We start from the raw sequence: 18,563 nt of genomic DNA, 5'->3' as shown, positions 1-18,563 counted from the left end.
CAGTTATACACCCTGCACACACTCCACACACAGACACAGGCTCTTAAACACACACCAAGCCTGGCTGTCTGTGCAGAGTTCCGGGTAGGAAAATAGACTATATCTCTATTGTAGAGGAAAGAAAATCTTTAGTCTAAGTTCATTGGCGTGTGTAAATAATGTCAATATTTCTTTTGTGCGTGAAGAAATATCTATTTTTCCATTTCCGTAATGTATTCCAGTAGAGCTAATGATTCTATTCAGCAAAGAATTTGAAGAAATTGGGTTTGGCAATTCAGGAATTACAGCAACAAACTAAAGCAAATTTTACATGATTGATCTCTATAATTATCCTGCTTTACAACGTAACAGAAGCGAGTCTTTTGTCCTGTTAAAGTGAAAACACAATAAGGCAGACATCAATACTCCAGGACCTTTCAACCCCGGCCCGCTCACCTCGTATTCCTGGGAGAGTTTGAGGTTGTCATTAGCTTTGAGAAGTTCGGTGTGCTCAGCCAGCTCCGAGATAGGGATCGGAGGATGATTCATCATACCTGTTCACCAAGGAAATTGACAGGAATTCCATGTGGGAGAGGAAAAGGAAAAAGGTTCATTAGTATAGCAAAGGGGCCAAAGGTTCAAAAGTTTGAAATTACATGTTTTAACAGGTGAGGATTTATTGGTTGTGCAACAATGAGGGCTAGGTTTTAGTGATGGGGAAGCTTGAGACGAACACACAGTGAACACACTAATAAACAAAAAAAATAAACAGTGATGTAAGAGTTACCAGGCCAGAGCTCAAAGTTAGATGTTTTTCAATCTGGGTTGAACCTTTTTCTTTTTTTTTTTTTGGATTGAAAGGATCTAGCAACGTTAACCTGTAAAGCAAATGTAATTTTTTTTTTCATTATTCAAAATGCTGCTGGAAAAACGAGCACAATGGCCTCAACAATCACAGGCATTGTCAATTTAAATTGACTTCAATTCATATTTTTGGAAAAATCAAAATCAAAAGACATCTTAAATAACTTTTTATTATCTCAATAAATGTTAAGAAATCATTTGTACTGCAAGGTAAGGATAAAAAAAAAGAACACATTTCATTATAGCTGCTTCAAACAAGAAAACTGCAAAATTTAAACAAGGAAATCACTCAGGAAAGACTAACAATTTTTTTATTTCTTCAGAATCCACCAAAAATATTTGGAGTAAGATAAAAGACTACAATGGGGCCTTATGTGCACTTCCCTCTATCTCTGCACTCTATTGCTACACTGTCACATCTTTCAAAAGCTTACTAGTGGTCTTTATTCCAAGTATTATTATGTGTGGCTTTATAACAAATTAAAAGTTGATTTAGATAAATCGACCTTTATGTTAGAGATGTTTAAATTACTGTTTAAATGAGCAGAACAAAAGATTTTTAAAATAAAAAATAAACCTGTTCTGCATTTATTTCCAGATCATAAATCTTGTCAATTTCACTGTCGTGTCTAATTTAAGATTTAAGTCTAAATCTAAATTTAAGTTTACTGAAGGCATTCAAAAATTTCAATGCGATTTCATAGATTTATTTTTGGACATTTGTCTTTGAACTTTTGGATGTATGTAAAGTAAACGGGGAAAAAAATCCATCAAAATAAAATTAGGAATAAATTTGGACTTTTTCGATTACTTTTTGAAAAACGTTTCCCCTCAACTTCTGTATTTGGTTCATTGTTTTGTATATTGGAAAAAGAGGTTGTGCAGAAGTAAATAAAAAAAAACCATGTATTTTCATATGTTTTGTTCTTTTATCTGGTTTCTTGTAGCAAACAGAAATTTCACAAATGTAAAATCTAATACCTCAAGTCCTTACATCTAAAAAAATGTTCTAATAAATGATCTTTTCAAATCTGATTCTACCTACCATACCATCTGTCAGTAATTCAAAATGCCACTGACTTGCTTTGTGGTTAATAATATTTTTTTAATGCTTACTTCATCACTGTCAGAATGGAAAACTACAAAAATTGAACTCAAGCCCTGACCTGGAGGACTGTGGGGGGGGAGTTATGGTGGAGGAGGTGAACGGGGGATCAGGGAGTTTATGAGTGGGAGTGAAGCTGAGTGACACGGTGAGCTGCTCCATTGTAGTCTGCAGTAGAATTTGAAAAAAATAAAAGAAAAAAATGTCTTCGTTCATCTGCTAGTTCTCTCAAACCAATGAGTTCAAGTGCCAAGATAAATATCCCGACCTCTAAGTAGAACATTCTAAGTTACATTTTCCATCTGCACTTTCTATAAATCCTAACATACACTCTCATGGGTACAACCCTTTCAGTTGCATAAAGAAATTCAGATTTTTGTTATTTTACAATTTCTTTTTTCTTTTTTAAAGTATTGCTCAGCAGTCCTCAGCGCAGTCATGTAATGAAGCACTGACCTACCACAGATTGTAACAGTTGTCGTTGTATGTGGCCTGGCGAGACTTGCGTTAGTTAGCACTTTTGTATTTCTAATAAGAGGCCTCTTAGTCGGCTGAGCATTGAGGTCAAAAGCCAACATCATCTTGAAAATCTCCATACAGAAAATTTAGTCAGGGTTAATTGGGCATGTAAATTGGAATAATCACATTAAGCACCCTTAATTTTCCCTTTCAAACAGTTCCCCAATGTCACAAGGGTCGCTCATGTTTTGGTTGCTTTTGTTGTACTTAAGAGAGGGCTCGACGCTCTTCACTGACGGTTTTCATTAGTAACGGTACTTTCATTTACATTGAGAGAACAATGAGGCACTAAATTACATGAGGATTACCATGCATATGCAAGACAAATGGAGATGAATGTAGTCGCATCCTACAAAAATTAATAGTATTCTACAAAAAACCAGAACACACACGCACACGATCAGCTAAGTGAGTAACTGTTTGTATTGAATATTTCTGTGACTCATTGGGAATTTCTGTTTAGTTGCAATACCCTGATCATAAAAAAGGTGGGACAAGGAAACATAAAAACCTTTCAAAGTTTTACTCAATTTTCTTGACACAAGCAAATTGTGCATACTGGTGAAGGGCTGAGAATGCATTTTATGCCCAAGCAAATTGAAATATGCATCAGGAATATGTGCAAAAAACTGCTAATTAAATTCCCTGCATTTTAGTTAGCTTCAAATTTAGTGACAGAAGGTAAACTACAAGAGAAATAAGTAAATGTAAATGCAAATGAGGAATCCCTGCTTCTCCATGAGAAGGGAGAGATCAAAGAGTGTTGGTGTAGAAGTTGTGCATGTGTGGTTCTGTTTACAGAAGTTCCAGATATAATTAAAGTTCAGTTTTACTCTGTTTACTGCTCAAATTAAAGTCTGCAGAAAAGTTACTCCAATGCTTAGAGACATACACTGTGTCTGCTACACACTGTTCATGGGTTTTGTCTTGTTCTTGAGAAAAATGGTTTTAGCCGTTCTACACACACTGTAGAACAGCTAAATTAAGTTTTTCTTCTAAATATCAAATGAGATGCACATGAAAAACAGCCAGCGGTCGGAATCATACAATATTCTTTTGATCGGCTCTGATTATTGATTGACAGATCAAATCTTTGTAGTTCTTTCATAGTTATTAAGTGTATCAAAACCCACCATTTTCTCTAAACACACCTACTGACATCATGATTTGATGTTCTGATACTTTGTTGTGAGTTCAGTAGAAATCTGAGAAGGGTTGGAAACATGAATAAAGAGGGCTACTCTTTTAACCCTTTTTATTAATTTTCTCTGTCAAAGAGCCTGCAGCACATTTTTCTTTATACTCCTTAGGAACAAAGAAAAAAAAAAGTTAAAATCTGGACATCAACAGAAAAAGAAAGAAAGGAAAGAAATCAGCATTAGCTAGAAAAATGCTGATTAATCTATTTTTCTAGGTAAATTGTTATTATAGCACCTACCCAAAGATAAGTGACCAAAAGTCACTTTACTCATTTAATTCAAACTTGATTGTACAAAGTAGTATAGTAGACAAACTCGACAATGACAAAAATATTATTTTCCCACCCTAGATGTTAAGCTGATATCCCTCACTCAAACAATGACAAACTCGTCTATCCTGGAACAGAGCAGTTCATTTTATTTTCACTGCAATGTAAATGTGATCAGTGAACACAGAAAGAAAACAAACTAGGTCCCAATTACACATTTCCGATATACAGATTTGCAGCCAATGTGCCTGAGAAACGAAATGATTCCTTTAGATAAGCCGAGCCAAAAGCCTATTTATGATGTTGCATATTTCCATATAAAAAGGAAAGAAGTCTGCGGGTAAAAGCAACTAAAATAAAATAAAGGGAGAAAGTGAGAGGAAACTCTTTCCCTCGGATGATTCTTTTTCAGCAAGGGAGGTGTGGGGGGGGGGGGCGATCAAATGTCAAGCCATTGTTTTGCACTGCTTTAATTAATTCTGCTCGTTATCTCATAGTGCAGAAAAGACCCAGTTTTGGTGGGGAATGGAAATGGAGCAGTGCTGGTGAAGGAGGAGGAGGAGGGAAAACAACAAGGAGTTGTGAAAGACAAAGAGGAATTACACAGATTGTGCTCCCGTTACAGAAACATCTTTAAAGCATCTATACATAAGCAGACATGACTGCACAGGTTATTTATGCATGGTGAATTAATGCACAGCCAACAGCCCTTCAGGGTGACATGACGGGCATCCAATTAAAATAAAAATAATAATAAAAATCTCAGTGTACTAATAGAAAGCAACATAATAATTGACTCAAATTTGGTGAATTGTGGGAAGAAAATGTGATTTGTAAACTTGTAAACTGAGACAAGCAAAGCTAGAAAAACAACACAAAAGAAAAGATAAAAAAATAAATATTTAAAATAATCTGGTAGAGATATTCTAAAATCGTGAAGACTAACTTTCATAGTCAAAATCTGCTTCACTCTGAGGACTGCTTAGACCAGAATCTGTAAAGAACAATAAACATAGGAGACAGTGGGTTCAACGACCTGCATTGCAACAGTAGCGGCAAAATAAACATGTGAAGTGATAAAATGCCATGAAGTAAAGCACAAAGGCGAGATAGCAGGTTTTGTTATAAGAACCTACAGTTTATACTTGAAGAACAGACATTTAACTAGATATAAAAAATAAGGTAAAACTTTGTAGAGCTGAACAGGCTTTTACTATCACCAGCGAACACAGTGCCCCAATAAAAGTATTGGCAAAACCTACCCATCCACATGCTGCAATGTACTCAATGGGCGTACAGGTCAACCCTTTTCACTGACTCAACATCTCTTCCTGGGAATGTACAATATCACATCTTCCTCTACTGTCGAAACCTACTTCAGAATTTCAGGGCTATCTCGGAACTGACGACCAGTGAACATGCAGTAGTGTTTATATTCTCTGTTATTTAATGAACACATGGGAAGCACTCTGGGCATTGTTACTTGAGATCATTATAAATACCCAGAACTGTTTAAATGTGCCAAGGGAGAATAAGTGGCACGTAAAGGGGGCTGAAAACTTATGCACACTGCACTGCTCAGATTTTCAATTGTAAAACAATTTAAAAACCATGTGTTGGTCTATCATATAAAATCTCAATAAAACACATTGCAGTTTGTAGTTTTCAATTGACAACATTAGAAGATTAAGGGGTATGAATACTTTTGCAAAGTACTATACCAGCACCACAATCCTCTTCAACAGAGAGACTAGTTTTTTCTCACAAGTGTCAGCCTCTGCAACTAAAAGGGAGAGACCCCACATTAACAGAGATTGGGACTAAGAAAATTGATCTGCTACCTCAAAGCTTTCAGATGGCTCCTTTGAGAAAACAGAGGAAATGACAGGAAAGTTGGGGGAACAAGCCCATGTTTTATGGTAAAAACTAACTTTGAATGGTTTCTTTGTCTGTAGCTTCTCACTGAGACCCTGGAAGTAAAAGGTGTGGACAGGGATCTGCATTCCTGGTTGACAGCTGTGGAGCCACAGATGATGGAAGTCAGAGATCCGAGGGAATCTTATCTCCTGTAGAAGCAAGGCTCTCCGAGGTCAAGTCAGACCAAGGCTATACTAGGACTGAATAATGTCTATCCGAACAGTCAGAGAAAAATGACTATTTTAACCTAAACATACAAAAAAAAAAAAAAAAAAAAGTAATTTAGTGGGATGTGTCAAATTTGCCTGTGAATAAATGTAAGTGCTGGCAGACAAGTTCTGGCTACCATAAAATTGACTTGTTCTGTATGATTCGGCGCAACAAAGCCTTTTGCTCGTCACACATTGATATAAACTGGCACGACAGTAACGGCGCCAAGCTTTAGGTGAGTTTACCTTGTTTAGACATCTTAGTGCGAAGACATCACGCTAGCGGCGTCAAGCGACAGCAAAGGGCTGAAGACACTGAACATCCCTCTCTTCCTAATTGATTTGTGACAATGACTAATTAAGCCTTACGGGTGGTACTCTGATCCCCTGTCTCTGAACGTCATTCATCACAGCAGGGGGGAGGTGCAGGCATGTCTGATTCTGTTTATGTGCGAGTGCGTGGCGTGTCTGTGATTTGACAGCGCTGTGAGGAGGAGGGCACGCTTGTTAAAGTCACTACCGTAATCGGGAGAAACATGCAGGTTGCTGATACCTACAAGTGTACTGGCTGGTCCTGGTGTGATTTTCAATGTATGCAATGCCTTTATCTGCAAGGAAATATTTGATTTGTATGTGCCGACATAATAAAGTGTTTTTTTTTTTTTCTTCCAGCCAGAATCATGAGGGTGTCAAGTGTTGCACAAGATGCTGAAGTGGTGGGTAAAGTTGAAGAAAAGCAGATATGGAGGCAAAAAAAGAGAGGAAATAACAGAGGTGATAAAATGTAAATTCAGTGTAGCTGTTCTGTAGAGGGTTTTTTTATTTATAAAGGGGAGGATATTCCATAAAGTTTGCAAGGTTACATATTTGAATAGGGATGTTTAATAATGCTGTTGATTAAATAAAAATGTTTTAATCAATTAAAAAAATATATTTACTGACAGGAGACAAATGAAGAAAAGCATTTTTAATTTTTTCTGTAGTACCTGGCTGATCCAGAACCTGCATAATACATATTTTAATTAGTCAAAGTTAAATATGTGTTTGCCTGCAAGAGTCAGCTCATTTTTGTGTCAGTCTTTCAGACGAGCCCCATAGCCAAAAAGTTGTGAAAATGCTCTGGCAGCTCCTGGAGGCTGACGCTAAAACTAAATTAGCGTTTTTAAAAGCTACTGCAAAGCAGAAGCTCAGTGTCAAAGAACAGAAGGCAACTGCAGCCACAAGCAGCAGGGCAGTATTTATGTGCTTAAAAAAAAAAGTATAAACGTACGCAACAAAGTGTATCAAAGATTTTCTACTGTAAGCAAATTCTAGCTTCTCTGCACTCAATAAATTGGATGTAAAGACTTCAGGGGACACTAAATCTAGCTGCCATTTTTCATAACACCATCTAGTGGAAAATCTTCTTAAAACGCAGCGCTACACAGAAACAATCCTTAGGTAGTCCTAAAATCAAAGGGAGTGTGTTTTACCTAATGTATCCAATAATACAACAGCCCTAAGCTTATATTAATATTTTTTTCTAACGTCTGTGTATTTGGGATGGTACTTGTTTGGACCATTTCAGGGTGAATAAGCATAATTCTTTATTTACCTCATTTCCAAACCACATTGTTGTGTAACAAGAGCCAGTCAGCCTCTTATTCCTGTGGTTATGCAGCAGCAGTACTTGGCAGATTAAAATATATGGTTTAGCATTTGGGGGGCGGGGGGTCCAATCAAATCTCAATGTTTAATTTCCTAAGAAGCAGCTTATGCATAAAACACAACAAAACAACAAAAATATAGATTTTTATTGTGACAGTGGATTCTTCTCTTCAACATTACGTACTTCCACAGCTTTGTTTGGTTCCTCTCCCCCTCCCCCCCAACATCTCAGGTAGGAAAAGGAGCAGCAGCCTGCGGGGCAGTTTGTACCGGCCATGTGTCAATACACAAACATAACCTTTGAACATCTGCTCATAAACTGCTGAAAATGTAATATACCATCTAGTAGCAGGAGATCAATCAGTTATTATAGCTTGATAAAAAGGGTCATGAGCTCTCAAATTTTAAAGAACTCAAATGGTCCAAATGGTGGGCAGAACTACAGTCTGTGGAAAGAGTATGCCATCTTGAATCTTTATAAATGAACGCATAGTGTGAATATTAAACATAACATTTACTCATTTTCATGGTTACCTTCAAAATGAATAAAAAGACTAAACTACTAAGAGAAATGAACTAAGAAGGAATACATAAGTACATCAGTTTTTTCCATAAATATAAAATGGAAGTTGTTTAGGACAAACTACCAATCCTTGGGTACAACTGGGAATATAAACTTGTGAATTATTGAATTGGTATTATTGCCCTTATTGAGTGCACTCTATGGACCATCGATTGGAAGGGTGGAACAAATCCAAAAGGCTTTGCTACATTAGTAATAAGCCACTTTCAAAAGACTTTTTAAAAGCTCGGCCTCTGACACCTTCAGGCATTTTTGCCATGATTCATGCAATGTGTGAGGAGGCACAGAGGTTGAGGTTAAATGTTGCACCTTTTAGTGGGAAAGGGAAGTAGTTGCAAAACTGAGTGGGTAAGTAACTGTGAAGTAGGGGAAAGTAGGGCTCCACTTATTGATTCTGAGACGCATGTTTTGTTTCTGTGAGGTACCACCCTAGGTGATTGACTCTTAAAGAGTCAAAGTGACCAGGATAAGGCAGGGCTACACTCCTGTGGAAATAGTTTTGAGCAGGCCTTCATTTAGTAAGATGAACTGTTTGTGCCATCATTTATCCGGTACTAATTTTTCTTTCATATAATACGATGAGAAACGAAATGATGTTACATGATATATGATGTTTACTGTAGACAAGTGCAGAATCTCATTTTGTACTTTGGTTTTTATTAGGATATATGTTGCATGTATATCTATAGCATGACAATAGACACCTTCAGTGATGTTTTATTCACATGTCTTTGAAATCAGAAAGGTTAGCAATTTTAACAGTTTATTTAATTGTTTATGGTTTCAGGGCAACATTTTTATTTTTATTTTGGAGAGCTAGTTCAATTTCAATCATGATTAGTTTTTCTAGCTTTTGACAGTATTGTTCACCTAACATCCTTTTTTTATTTGAAGAAAGAAAAGGGAAAATACAGAAAAAAGTGAGAAAATGGCAGAGTAAGGTCAGAGATAGACAGCAGATATCAACTTAGTTGTGCTGCTTTACGCTTTTAGCCCCATTTGCTAATCATACCATGGGCACAAAGAACGATTGTGACAAAACTAGACGTTTTCTGCCCAAAGGAGTTGGAGGATTTCTTTGTGAGGCTGACACATTACCTACAGGCTTCAGAGCACACACACAACCACACACAGTGAACACACTCTCGAATAAGACTTTGCAGACTGGAAACATAATCAAAAACATATTTTATGTTCCTCAGCACTAGGGGTCACTGAGCGCACACAGCCAATGCGGCATATGCTCTGTTGCATTTGAGAGGTCTTGGATAACTGCACTGGGACTATGCCAATTGAACAATGGCTGCTATTAGCTGATGGGAATGTTCACAAATGCTCACCGGCCCTCTTAATTGGGCTAAAATGTCCACTCAAATCAAATTTCCTGGGTGTTGAGATAAAGAGAACAGCCAAGTCTGTGGAGCAATGTAAGGGTTGCTGAATGAGAACACTTGCTTTATATAAAGTCTCTGCATGTACCAGTACTAGTAAATGTTATGGGAAAATGGAGCATTAGATTGTAACACAAGTTTTAAATCCTTCATGAAAAAGAGCTGAAAAATGTAGCAGCTGATGGCAAACAGTCAGGCAAAGATTTACAGCGAGGGTGGTCATTGGAAGCTGAAATAACCACGAAGAACGCTTCAGAAAAAAATAAACATGGCAAATGAGATGATCCTATGAACTTGACCATTTCTTTGGCTAAGTGGGAATGTGCACCTCCTTTCAATCACACTTTTCTAAAATCTGACACTAAGAAGTCTGTTTAGCCCAAAGAAACAAACTCCAGGCAGCATGTCTGAACTCCCAAAGAAGCTGAAGAGGGATGCTCTATTTTGAAAACAGAGCCTTTTGATGGTGCAGAGGCTGGCCGCTGCTGACAGACAGGGATGACTGAAAGACATCTGGGCTCAGAGAGAGAGGCATAAAAGAAATAAATAAAAAAAAAACTGAAAAGAAAACAGGCTGATTCAGTTTTTACTCCCAACTCCAAAATATTTCCTCTTTTTTGGATGTTTGCAGGAATAGGTAAGGAAAACCCAACGATGGGTGATTTTTTTTTCTTAGAAGGTTCCATGTCAAAATAAATATTAAGCAGAAGTCTACATTAAAAACACAGGGCTTCACGTAAAAACTAAATTGTTGCTTTTTTGTGGATTCAGTGCTAACACACTAAAATACGAGTATTCATACCCCTTGAACATCTTTTTCAATTCCGACTGAGAATCTGTGACAACGCATAACATGTAAAAGAGTTCAATTCATTTTATATATATTTTTTTGTACTTCTCTTAAGTTGCCAAGGAAACCAAACCAGCACATGTTTCCTGAAGGATGTTTAAAATATGTCTATGAAATTATTTTGCAAGCATGCATTTGAAATGCCAATATTGTTAGTACAATGCTGATGATATACCTTTATATTCAGAACAAACCTTAAAGCTTATTACTGAGCAGCTGAAGCTAAACAATCCTGATTCACTTATGAGTCAAACAAACAGAACAAACTGTAGATTCAACTTTAACCAAATCATGAGAACCGCGACTGGAGCAAAACAAGTAAGTTCAAAACCACAATAATAATAAATAAAAAAGGTCTTATGGGAAATGAAGGAAAACATGTCAAATGAACTGTGGAAGCCAAACAGAATGTGTGGAGAATGTAATTTGCTCAGTTACAAACATCAGAGTTTTTAGGTTGGACAAACATCAGAAGAAAACAGACAAAAGTGGAAGCGTGTAAAACCCCAGAGAACAAAACAGGATTTGTATCCAGCCATAATTTCTTGCAATTTGTTAATCATTATTGGCTAATTGGTACATGGGGATATGGGAAATGTAGAAATATGGCCTGTAGCCAGTTAGAGAGCCAAAATAATGTTGAACGCTATAATGAACACAAAAAGGTAGAACATAAGTAAAACTATGTTGGGTTTTATGCACAATTTGTCAGTGAACAGTTGGATTTTTGTTCTGTAAAAGTGAATTAACTGTGCTATCTTTTTAGTATAAAATAATAGAATGCACACAGTAAAAAGCTGTAACTTGCTGTAACATTCGGCAGTAAATCCCTTTGAAAAAACAACAGATCTGGAGAATCCCTACAACTATTCTATATGGATGTTAAACAGTACTACGTTAAAGTCACTAAAACACTAACCCACTAAGTCACTACCATTACCCGCCAGCTGGTTTATGCCTCCTATTGGTTTATGGCTCTTCATAAAAAAATAAAAATAAAAAAAAGACCACAACTCTGCCATAGTCCATAGTTGTAACAAAACATGCAGCACAAATATTCTTATGCAAATAGAGTTTTACAGAGAATAATATCAATACTGTGAATGTGCCTCCCTACCTGGAGTTTGGAAGTTGATGCGTCTCATTTCCACGGGGTCTGTGGGATGGTGGGGTGTAATATCTGCATTGTTAAGCAGACATTTGGTGCGTGGCTCAGACTCTTTTCTCTTCCGACTGTGGAGCAAAAAAGAGCAGAGAAGCATAAAGATGACAAACCATTGACAAGGGAGGAACATGAAGTCAAAGTGTTATCCAAAAGAACATTTTATTGTCAACACCTTTTTCCCCCATTTTTTTGATGAAAGCCACCACTCAAACCCAGAATGCTAGTTGTCAACAGAAGTAAAGTTAAATTCATAATAATTGGCCTTGTTTCTAAATGTATTACCTATTCAATGAAGGATATTAAACTTTTTAAGCCTTTGACTTTAAGACAAAGCACCTTTTTGAAAAAAAAAAAAAAAAAAACAACAAAACAAAACAAAAAACAAAACAAAAAACTTGCACCTCTCTACAGCAAGAACTCAAGATCCTCCAGTGCTCTTCATATTCTAGGAAGCCAGGCTACTCCCTTCTTTTGTAAAATGCACTGAATCTAAGTAAGACTACACCTTACCTGTCTGGTTTGCTGTTTCCAGAGAATGCAACAGGAGCCAAATAAATATATAAAGATGGTAAAAACACAACACACAAGGAGAAAGGGAGAGGGGGAGGCAAGAAGAGATATAAATCAATAGAGAGCAGTTTAAAATTCACAGGGGTCACTGCTGGACTCGCAAAAAAGCGAGATGAAGTTCATCAGCATCTGAAGGGGCGAGTGTGTGTGTAAACGTGTCTGCAGATGTGTCAGAGTGAAAATAAGTGAGTGCTTTCTGAAATGTAGCTAAGCGCATGCATTTGTGAACATACGAGTGTTGTGTGTGTGCGTGTGCTGGTGTGTGTGTGAGGGCGCAGATACAGCGAGGAGAGGGGAATGTCAGGGCCAAGGGCAGACCCGGGAAATACTATTCACAAGGGAGAGAAGGGGGAAGCAGGGCGGGAGTAGTGGTGCAAGCATAAGATGAAGAGAAAGAGAACGGAGAAAAAAGAAAGAGATCCAAGGAGAGATGTTACTCTCCCTAACCACCAAGACTGAGGTAAGGCAAGGTCAGACAGCGGGGGGATCATCTGACAGTAGAAGGCTACACTTGTATTGCTCACCCCAGCCCTGGTACCCCTTTAGATAATTCAGGAATCTCCTCATGTGTATAGAAACTAGCTCTCACACTTGAGTTCTAACTTCCAGGATGTGGAGATAAAGGAAACAGCTAGCTGTGAAACAAGGGCAGCCTATTGACCTGATCCGTCGCTTTTCGCAGCTCTTTTATTGAGCTTGGATAGAGCAGCTGATAATTACTGCAAGCGTATCACTGAAAGCAATGAGAACCTAACTTAAACTAAACTGAAATCAATCAATTTGGAGGCATTTGTTTTTTTAATTAACCAGGAATAATTTACATAAATATCTCAGAACATAAAACTGATTCTTATGAGTTTTTTGAGCATCTTCTTAAAGAATGTCATCATCTCTTATTTCTCCAACCAGCTCACTTCTCATAGTCATCTTTTACCACAGCAAAGCTTCTTTCACATTTGCATGCAACAATGTTATTGGGTCTTTGGACATCATGCTGCAATGAATACAAAGCACGACCCCGCTTGAGCATGCTTCCTGACATGCAATTATTTCCCAATAATCCAATTCCTCACATAAACTACCAATAACCAGTTCAACATCAAATAATGAGAACACATTGTGATATTGCTGGACATGTGGAAAATTGAATTTTTATAGCACATTTAGTCCAAATAACAAAACATGGCATGGCGTTTGAGCTTTTATGACCGTATGGCTGGAGCAGGGACTAAAACTGCAAAGCCTTGATCCAGCTCAATGTCTAAATGGCAAGTAATAATAGTGAGATGATATAATTTTTAACATCTGACAAAAAAAGCTAATTTCCTGGCAAAATATGGGGAAAGTAAAACTACCCGGAAGCCAGTCGGCTACTTCCCATCATTTAAGGTTGAACAATTTTATTTTTCAGAGTGCTGTCTAAATTATATTCCGAGATGACTATTTCAATTATTCCAAATCGAACTCACTTTTTCAAAAGGAGAATGGAGATGACAATGCCAATAATGAAGACCACAGCCAAGACGGGGCCGACCACCCAGATGAGTCCATCACCAGTCTCTACTGGCAAAGGATCCACCACCAACTCTGGAGTCATCACTGTGTCAGTAAATGGGCTGGTGGCATACATTTTCTGATGAGAAAAAAATTATAAAAAACAGAATATAAATTGAATAACATAGTGACAATGAAAATATATGATGAAAGTTATCAGCAGGCCAGGTTAGAGTTATACTGAACAGATATTTTGTGGTCAGCTTCTAATATAAATTAAGAGAAGCTTAATACAAACAAAATGTAAATAAAACGAAAGGGGACACTTATAATTCTTATAACATCTCTATCTGCAAGCCTGAGGCAAAAGTGAACAACACCTAAATGAGCTTCTGAAAAGCAAAATTGGTTAAAACAAAGCAACTTAAGTGTACTGAACTGAAATGAACCTGTAACTCACCCCCACAGTGGAGTTGAGTTCAGCCAGCAGGAAGAAGGCATATTCCTGACCAGGATCGAGGGGCTTGTTCTCGCAGCTGCTCAGGGGGTGGTCATATCCCACTGTGAAGGTGGAGGGCAGCTTCTTGAAGCAGGCTGTGATGTAGGCACTCCGCTGGTCCAGTTGAGCCAGCTGTCGCCGCGAACGTCGCTTTGGGATCACATCCCTCAGCAGCTGTTCAAAGTTGAGATGGTATTAGTTCATCTTGTCACACTTTTTCTTTCCGTATTGCAAATCCTACATATGTCTCAAATTATTTGGATTTATTAAGGATGGGTTTTCATTCTGGTTTAACATTTCTCTTAAAGAATGATAAAAAAAGAGAAATAATTTTGTAGGATTAATTTTATTATTGTCCAACAAATTACTTGAGTGTCTTAAGTAGATGAAACTGCCTGTGGATAAAATATAATGCAATGTCGATTAAAGAAGCTGCATGGCATTCAGAAGCAAAGAAAGAAACATTCAACTTTCTGCATTCAGCTCAGACTGTGGGCACAAACCATGGGGAATGTGTGTAATCCCAATTCCAAAAGGAATGGTTGTCGTTGTAGTTGATTTAGCACCAAAGGTGACCCCCAGCTATGGGAAGACTTGGAGAAGACTGCATAATTCTGTCTTCTGCATGCTCTGGGGGATAAATCTGCATTGCTGAGATGTTCTAATGTCTGTGCCCACTCTGGTAAATGGTGTTTACAACACTGCTCGCATTTACCACCATTGATTTGACAAACACAGAATGTCTAAGAGAAAACACAAGATTCCTCTATGGAGAAGAGTTTCTTCCTGCCAACACCCAGCATAGATATCATGCGATTTCTCCAGTCTAATCCTGTGTCCTTCACTACTGTGGAAGATTTATTCCATATTAAGAAACCTAATGTCTTTAAGAGATCTTACCTCTTCTATGTCCATTTCATCAGGATTCTTCAAGTTTTTAACTGTTCCTGATGTTCTTTTAAGAGGCACCACGACCACATAGAAGTACCTGCAAATGTACCAGGAAAATAAACATTTGAATGTATAAAGTTTTTTTCTTTATTCCTTAGTTCTAACTAACTGCAAGACTTAAGAATATTTTACTAATATGTGCACTACCCATAAGCAGGCTGTGATGTAGTGCCTACTGGCATGGTAGGCACTACCAACATATTGTTCTATACTCACTTGACATCCCCACTGTTGAATGATGGAAAAGACATAGTGAGCTTGTTCTCAGCCTCAGCGTAGATATCCAGTTTGGGTTTCTTGATCAGAATGAAGGGTGCCGTACTGGCTGTCACACGATGCCTGGGTTCACCATCCAGGCCTTCTTGGCATTTCACCCCAAATTTATAGGTACTGCTGTGTCTGAGCCCAGTGATGTATGCCTTCAACTTCCTAGCATCCACGTCCATCTTTTGCCCGTTATATTCAATCTAGATTTCAACATATTAAAATGTTCACTTTTAGAACATAGCCGTATGAACTGGTAAATAAATAGGTAACAGAGAAATGCTATTAAGAATTGTGTCCTTAAAATTAGATTTTTTAATTTGTTTTTTTCAAAATATGAATGACAGTCAAACAATTATATAAAAACATTGTACAGGTTCAAATTTAGTTTATTCCAAGGACTCTACTTGGGATATCTTTTTAAGCTCACCATGCATTTGTATGGTGATCCTCTATCTGAAAACTTCCACCCAATGACTATTGTTGTCTTGGTGGCCCACTTAACAGTAAAATTCTTTGGGACATCTGTTGACAAGACAAATATGAGAAAAGAAAAACAAAAAAACAGATCGAACAGTAAGTCAAACAAATAGAGACAAAAAAAGAGGAATAAATGAATAAGGTCGGCTCTAAAACAAAAGCTGCTCCTCCCCTGCAATGCTCCTCTGGGTTAAAGAGTGAATGCAACGGTCATCTGTGATTGGCTGGGAGAAGGGCAATGCCACTGGTTAACACACAAAGCACGTACGACTCATTGACAACAAATGGAGCACAAGTGTACGCCCTTTGGCTGGCCATCACTGGGAGTGCCAAACCATCTCACCACTGACTTTGAATCATGACCACTTGATTAACAATTGACCCTTGCAAAACACCCAATGCCAACTATTCCTACAGTGTTGCAGAGTTTGAGTTGGCACTGCCAATGTGCTGCCACACAGACACTGAGACAGACCCAATACACTGCATGCCAACAGTCCTGAGCAGTGCATCTGTGAGATGCCATGCCACAAGCTGTCCTGTTAAGGGACAAAGGAAAGGGAGAAGAGGAAGGGAGCTTTGGGAGAAAAAGGATGTTAAGAAAGAAAAAAAAAAGCATCTAACCCAAAATTAAAATAAAATCAAGTTATAGTCATAGTTGTGTAATCCTGAACACCCCAAACACACAGTTGCTGTGACTGGATTTGACTGAAGTCCTACCTTTTTTGAAAACTGGGAAGTGAGATGGCATAAGCGGCGTGAATGTGCTCAACAAAAGGCTGCAAGGACCGACAGGAGTATCTGACCAGCAACACTTACCTTAAAAATTCTAGGCTGCTCTCCACTTTCTCAATATGACTGACTGACTTACTGACTTTCATTTTTACCTGGTTTGGGTTAGTGATGTAAGTAATCCAGGGAAGGCTAATTAAATACCAATCATTTTTGGAAGAGCGGTCAAGTTGGTTGAAGAAGTTGATTGGATATTTTCTTTTTTTTAAATATTTTGGTAAACGTGAACCATACTTTGAGTCAATTTCCAACCCCCTGCATCAGGGTTTGAAAAGAAACAGGCAAGCCCTACCTGTAGTATCAATGGCCATGGTCCGATACTGGATGGGCGGGCTGTAGGGCCCTGGACCTATACTGGTGTGGGCACGTATTTTCACATCATATGCAGAGTTCGGTTTGAGGCTGTTGAGATCAAAGCTAGACTGGTGGGGAGGTAAACGGAGTTCTTGTGGCGCTTCTCTTGTTCCGGCTTCTTTATAAGCCAGAGTGTACTCTGTGATGACCCCATTCCTCTCTGCCAGCACTGGTGGAGACCAGGACAGCTGCACTGAGCAGCATGTTACCATTGAACCCTCGTTAATTTGAGGGTATCCCCCAGGGGTATTCTCAGGAACAGCGAGTTCTGCCACAGCCTCTTCCCCAAAGCCCCCTTTGCTTTTGGCGGAGATCTTAAAGAGATAAGTGGCACCCCGGTGAACGTTGCCCACAAAATACTGCCGTTCATGGGGAGCAAACTCCAGTGTGGCCAGAGGGGAGACGTCTTTCCGGCCAAACTGGAGGCGGTATCCCTGCAGGTCCATTCCATTTATCAGGTCTGGAGGATCCCAGTGAACAACAGCTGAAGTCTTTGAATCTTGAGCTACTGACAGATACGGCGGACCAGGCACTGTGCAAAAAAAGTAATGGAGAAAAATCTTACTCTTCCATTTACACAAGGTTTAATACCATTTGTAGAGATGTTACTAAATTAACTCAACAGACAAACATAATGATTACTGAATAGTTGATATTTTTAGTCAATAGGTTTTAAGTCATAGATCAACACAAAATAGAATACTGTGGTAGGTCAGCTTCCATTAATAAACTAACATTCTCAAATGGCATATTTATGCTTTACTTTTCTTAATGTTGCAAAGCAAAGCTAAACTGCATATTTTGCATGATTCATAAAGCATGTTTGTATTATGCTTTCTGCATATGTGATCATAGGAAACACAAGTTCAAACATTCCCAATTATTAATGTTAAAAGATCACAGAGACTAAAGCTACACTCCCAGTTATAATTCAAAGTATTTATCAGTTAACACAACTGAGTGAGCTTGTCTAGAATGGTGATGTGGAAGATCCTCAGCAGTGATAAATTCTAGAGTGATCGTTGTTCCCATTATCATTTAATGCTACATAGACGCTTTAGCTACCAGAATCTCAGAACTGTAAAGCCTCACTAAAGATTTAAACAAAGAACAGTTCCTCTTTTAACTGTTGTCATCTTTTTACTTGTAAACTGTCTGCTCTACTCAGGGGCCCAAACGCCATTGCTCGGGGCAGCCCAGTTTTGCTGCTCTCATGGATGACATCTCATCCAAATCCTGTTTTCAAAGGCCCAATCACTCAGACAGAGGTAGCAGGATTTAAAAGAAGCCTGCAGGTTCTCACCAGCTATAAAAGTTTTAGGAGAGACAAGTGTGGCTGATTTGTTCTAAAGCCACATCTCAGCGTAAATAGGGGCTACCTTGAATCTATTTTCAATAACTTGCCATTTCTCTGTGTCTTTGAAGGTAGTGCCAAAACAAGTCATATTAATAACAATTCAGA

The 18,563-nt window shown here is 38.2% G+C and overlaps 1 protein-coding gene across 15 annotated transcripts in view; it reads right to left on the bottom strand.

Annotated features, from left to right (window-relative positions):
- ptprsa (protein tyrosine phosphatase receptor type Sa) overlaps positions 1–18,563 on the bottom strand; it is a 244,556-nt gene that overhangs the window by 30,413 nt on the left and 195,580 nt on the right. For 7 of the 15 annotated variants that reach the window (XM_008406777.3, XM_081606231.1, XM_008406780.3 and 4 more), the window contains 10 exons: positions 17,040–17,633; positions 15,906–16,000; positions 15,428–15,678; positions 15,161–15,248; positions 14,222–14,434; positions 13,737–13,900; positions 12,208–12,219; positions 11,650–11,765; positions 4,882–4,929; positions 436–533 (listed from right to left, as the gene is read on the bottom strand). In XM_008406777.3, coding sequence (XP_008404999.2) covers positions 436–533; positions 4,882–4,929; positions 11,650–11,765; positions 12,208–12,219; positions 13,737–13,900; positions 14,222–14,434; positions 15,161–15,248; positions 15,428–15,678; positions 15,906–16,000; positions 17,040–17,633 — 1,679 coding nt within the window. The remainder of the gene's footprint in view (positions 1–435; positions 534–4,881; positions 4,930–11,649; positions 11,766–12,207; positions 12,220–13,736; positions 13,901–14,221; positions 14,435–15,160; positions 15,249–15,427; positions 15,679–15,905; positions 16,001–17,039; positions 17,634–18,563) is intronic. The other 8 variants (XM_081606234.1, XM_081606236.1, XM_081606232.1 and 5 more) reach the window with 5 other exon arrangements.

The sequence above is a fragment of the Poecilia reticulata genome, chromosome 4 (assembly GCF_904066995.2).
Source record: "Poecilia reticulata chromosome 4, P_reticulata-male-v2, whole genome shotgun sequence".
NCBI classification, from domain to species: Eukaryota; Metazoa; Chordata; class Actinopteri; order Cyprinodontiformes; family Poeciliidae; genus Poecilia; species Poecilia reticulata.
The sequence above is the reverse complement of the archived record's forward strand: the minus strand, read 5'-3'. Positions and strand labels throughout refer to the sequence as shown.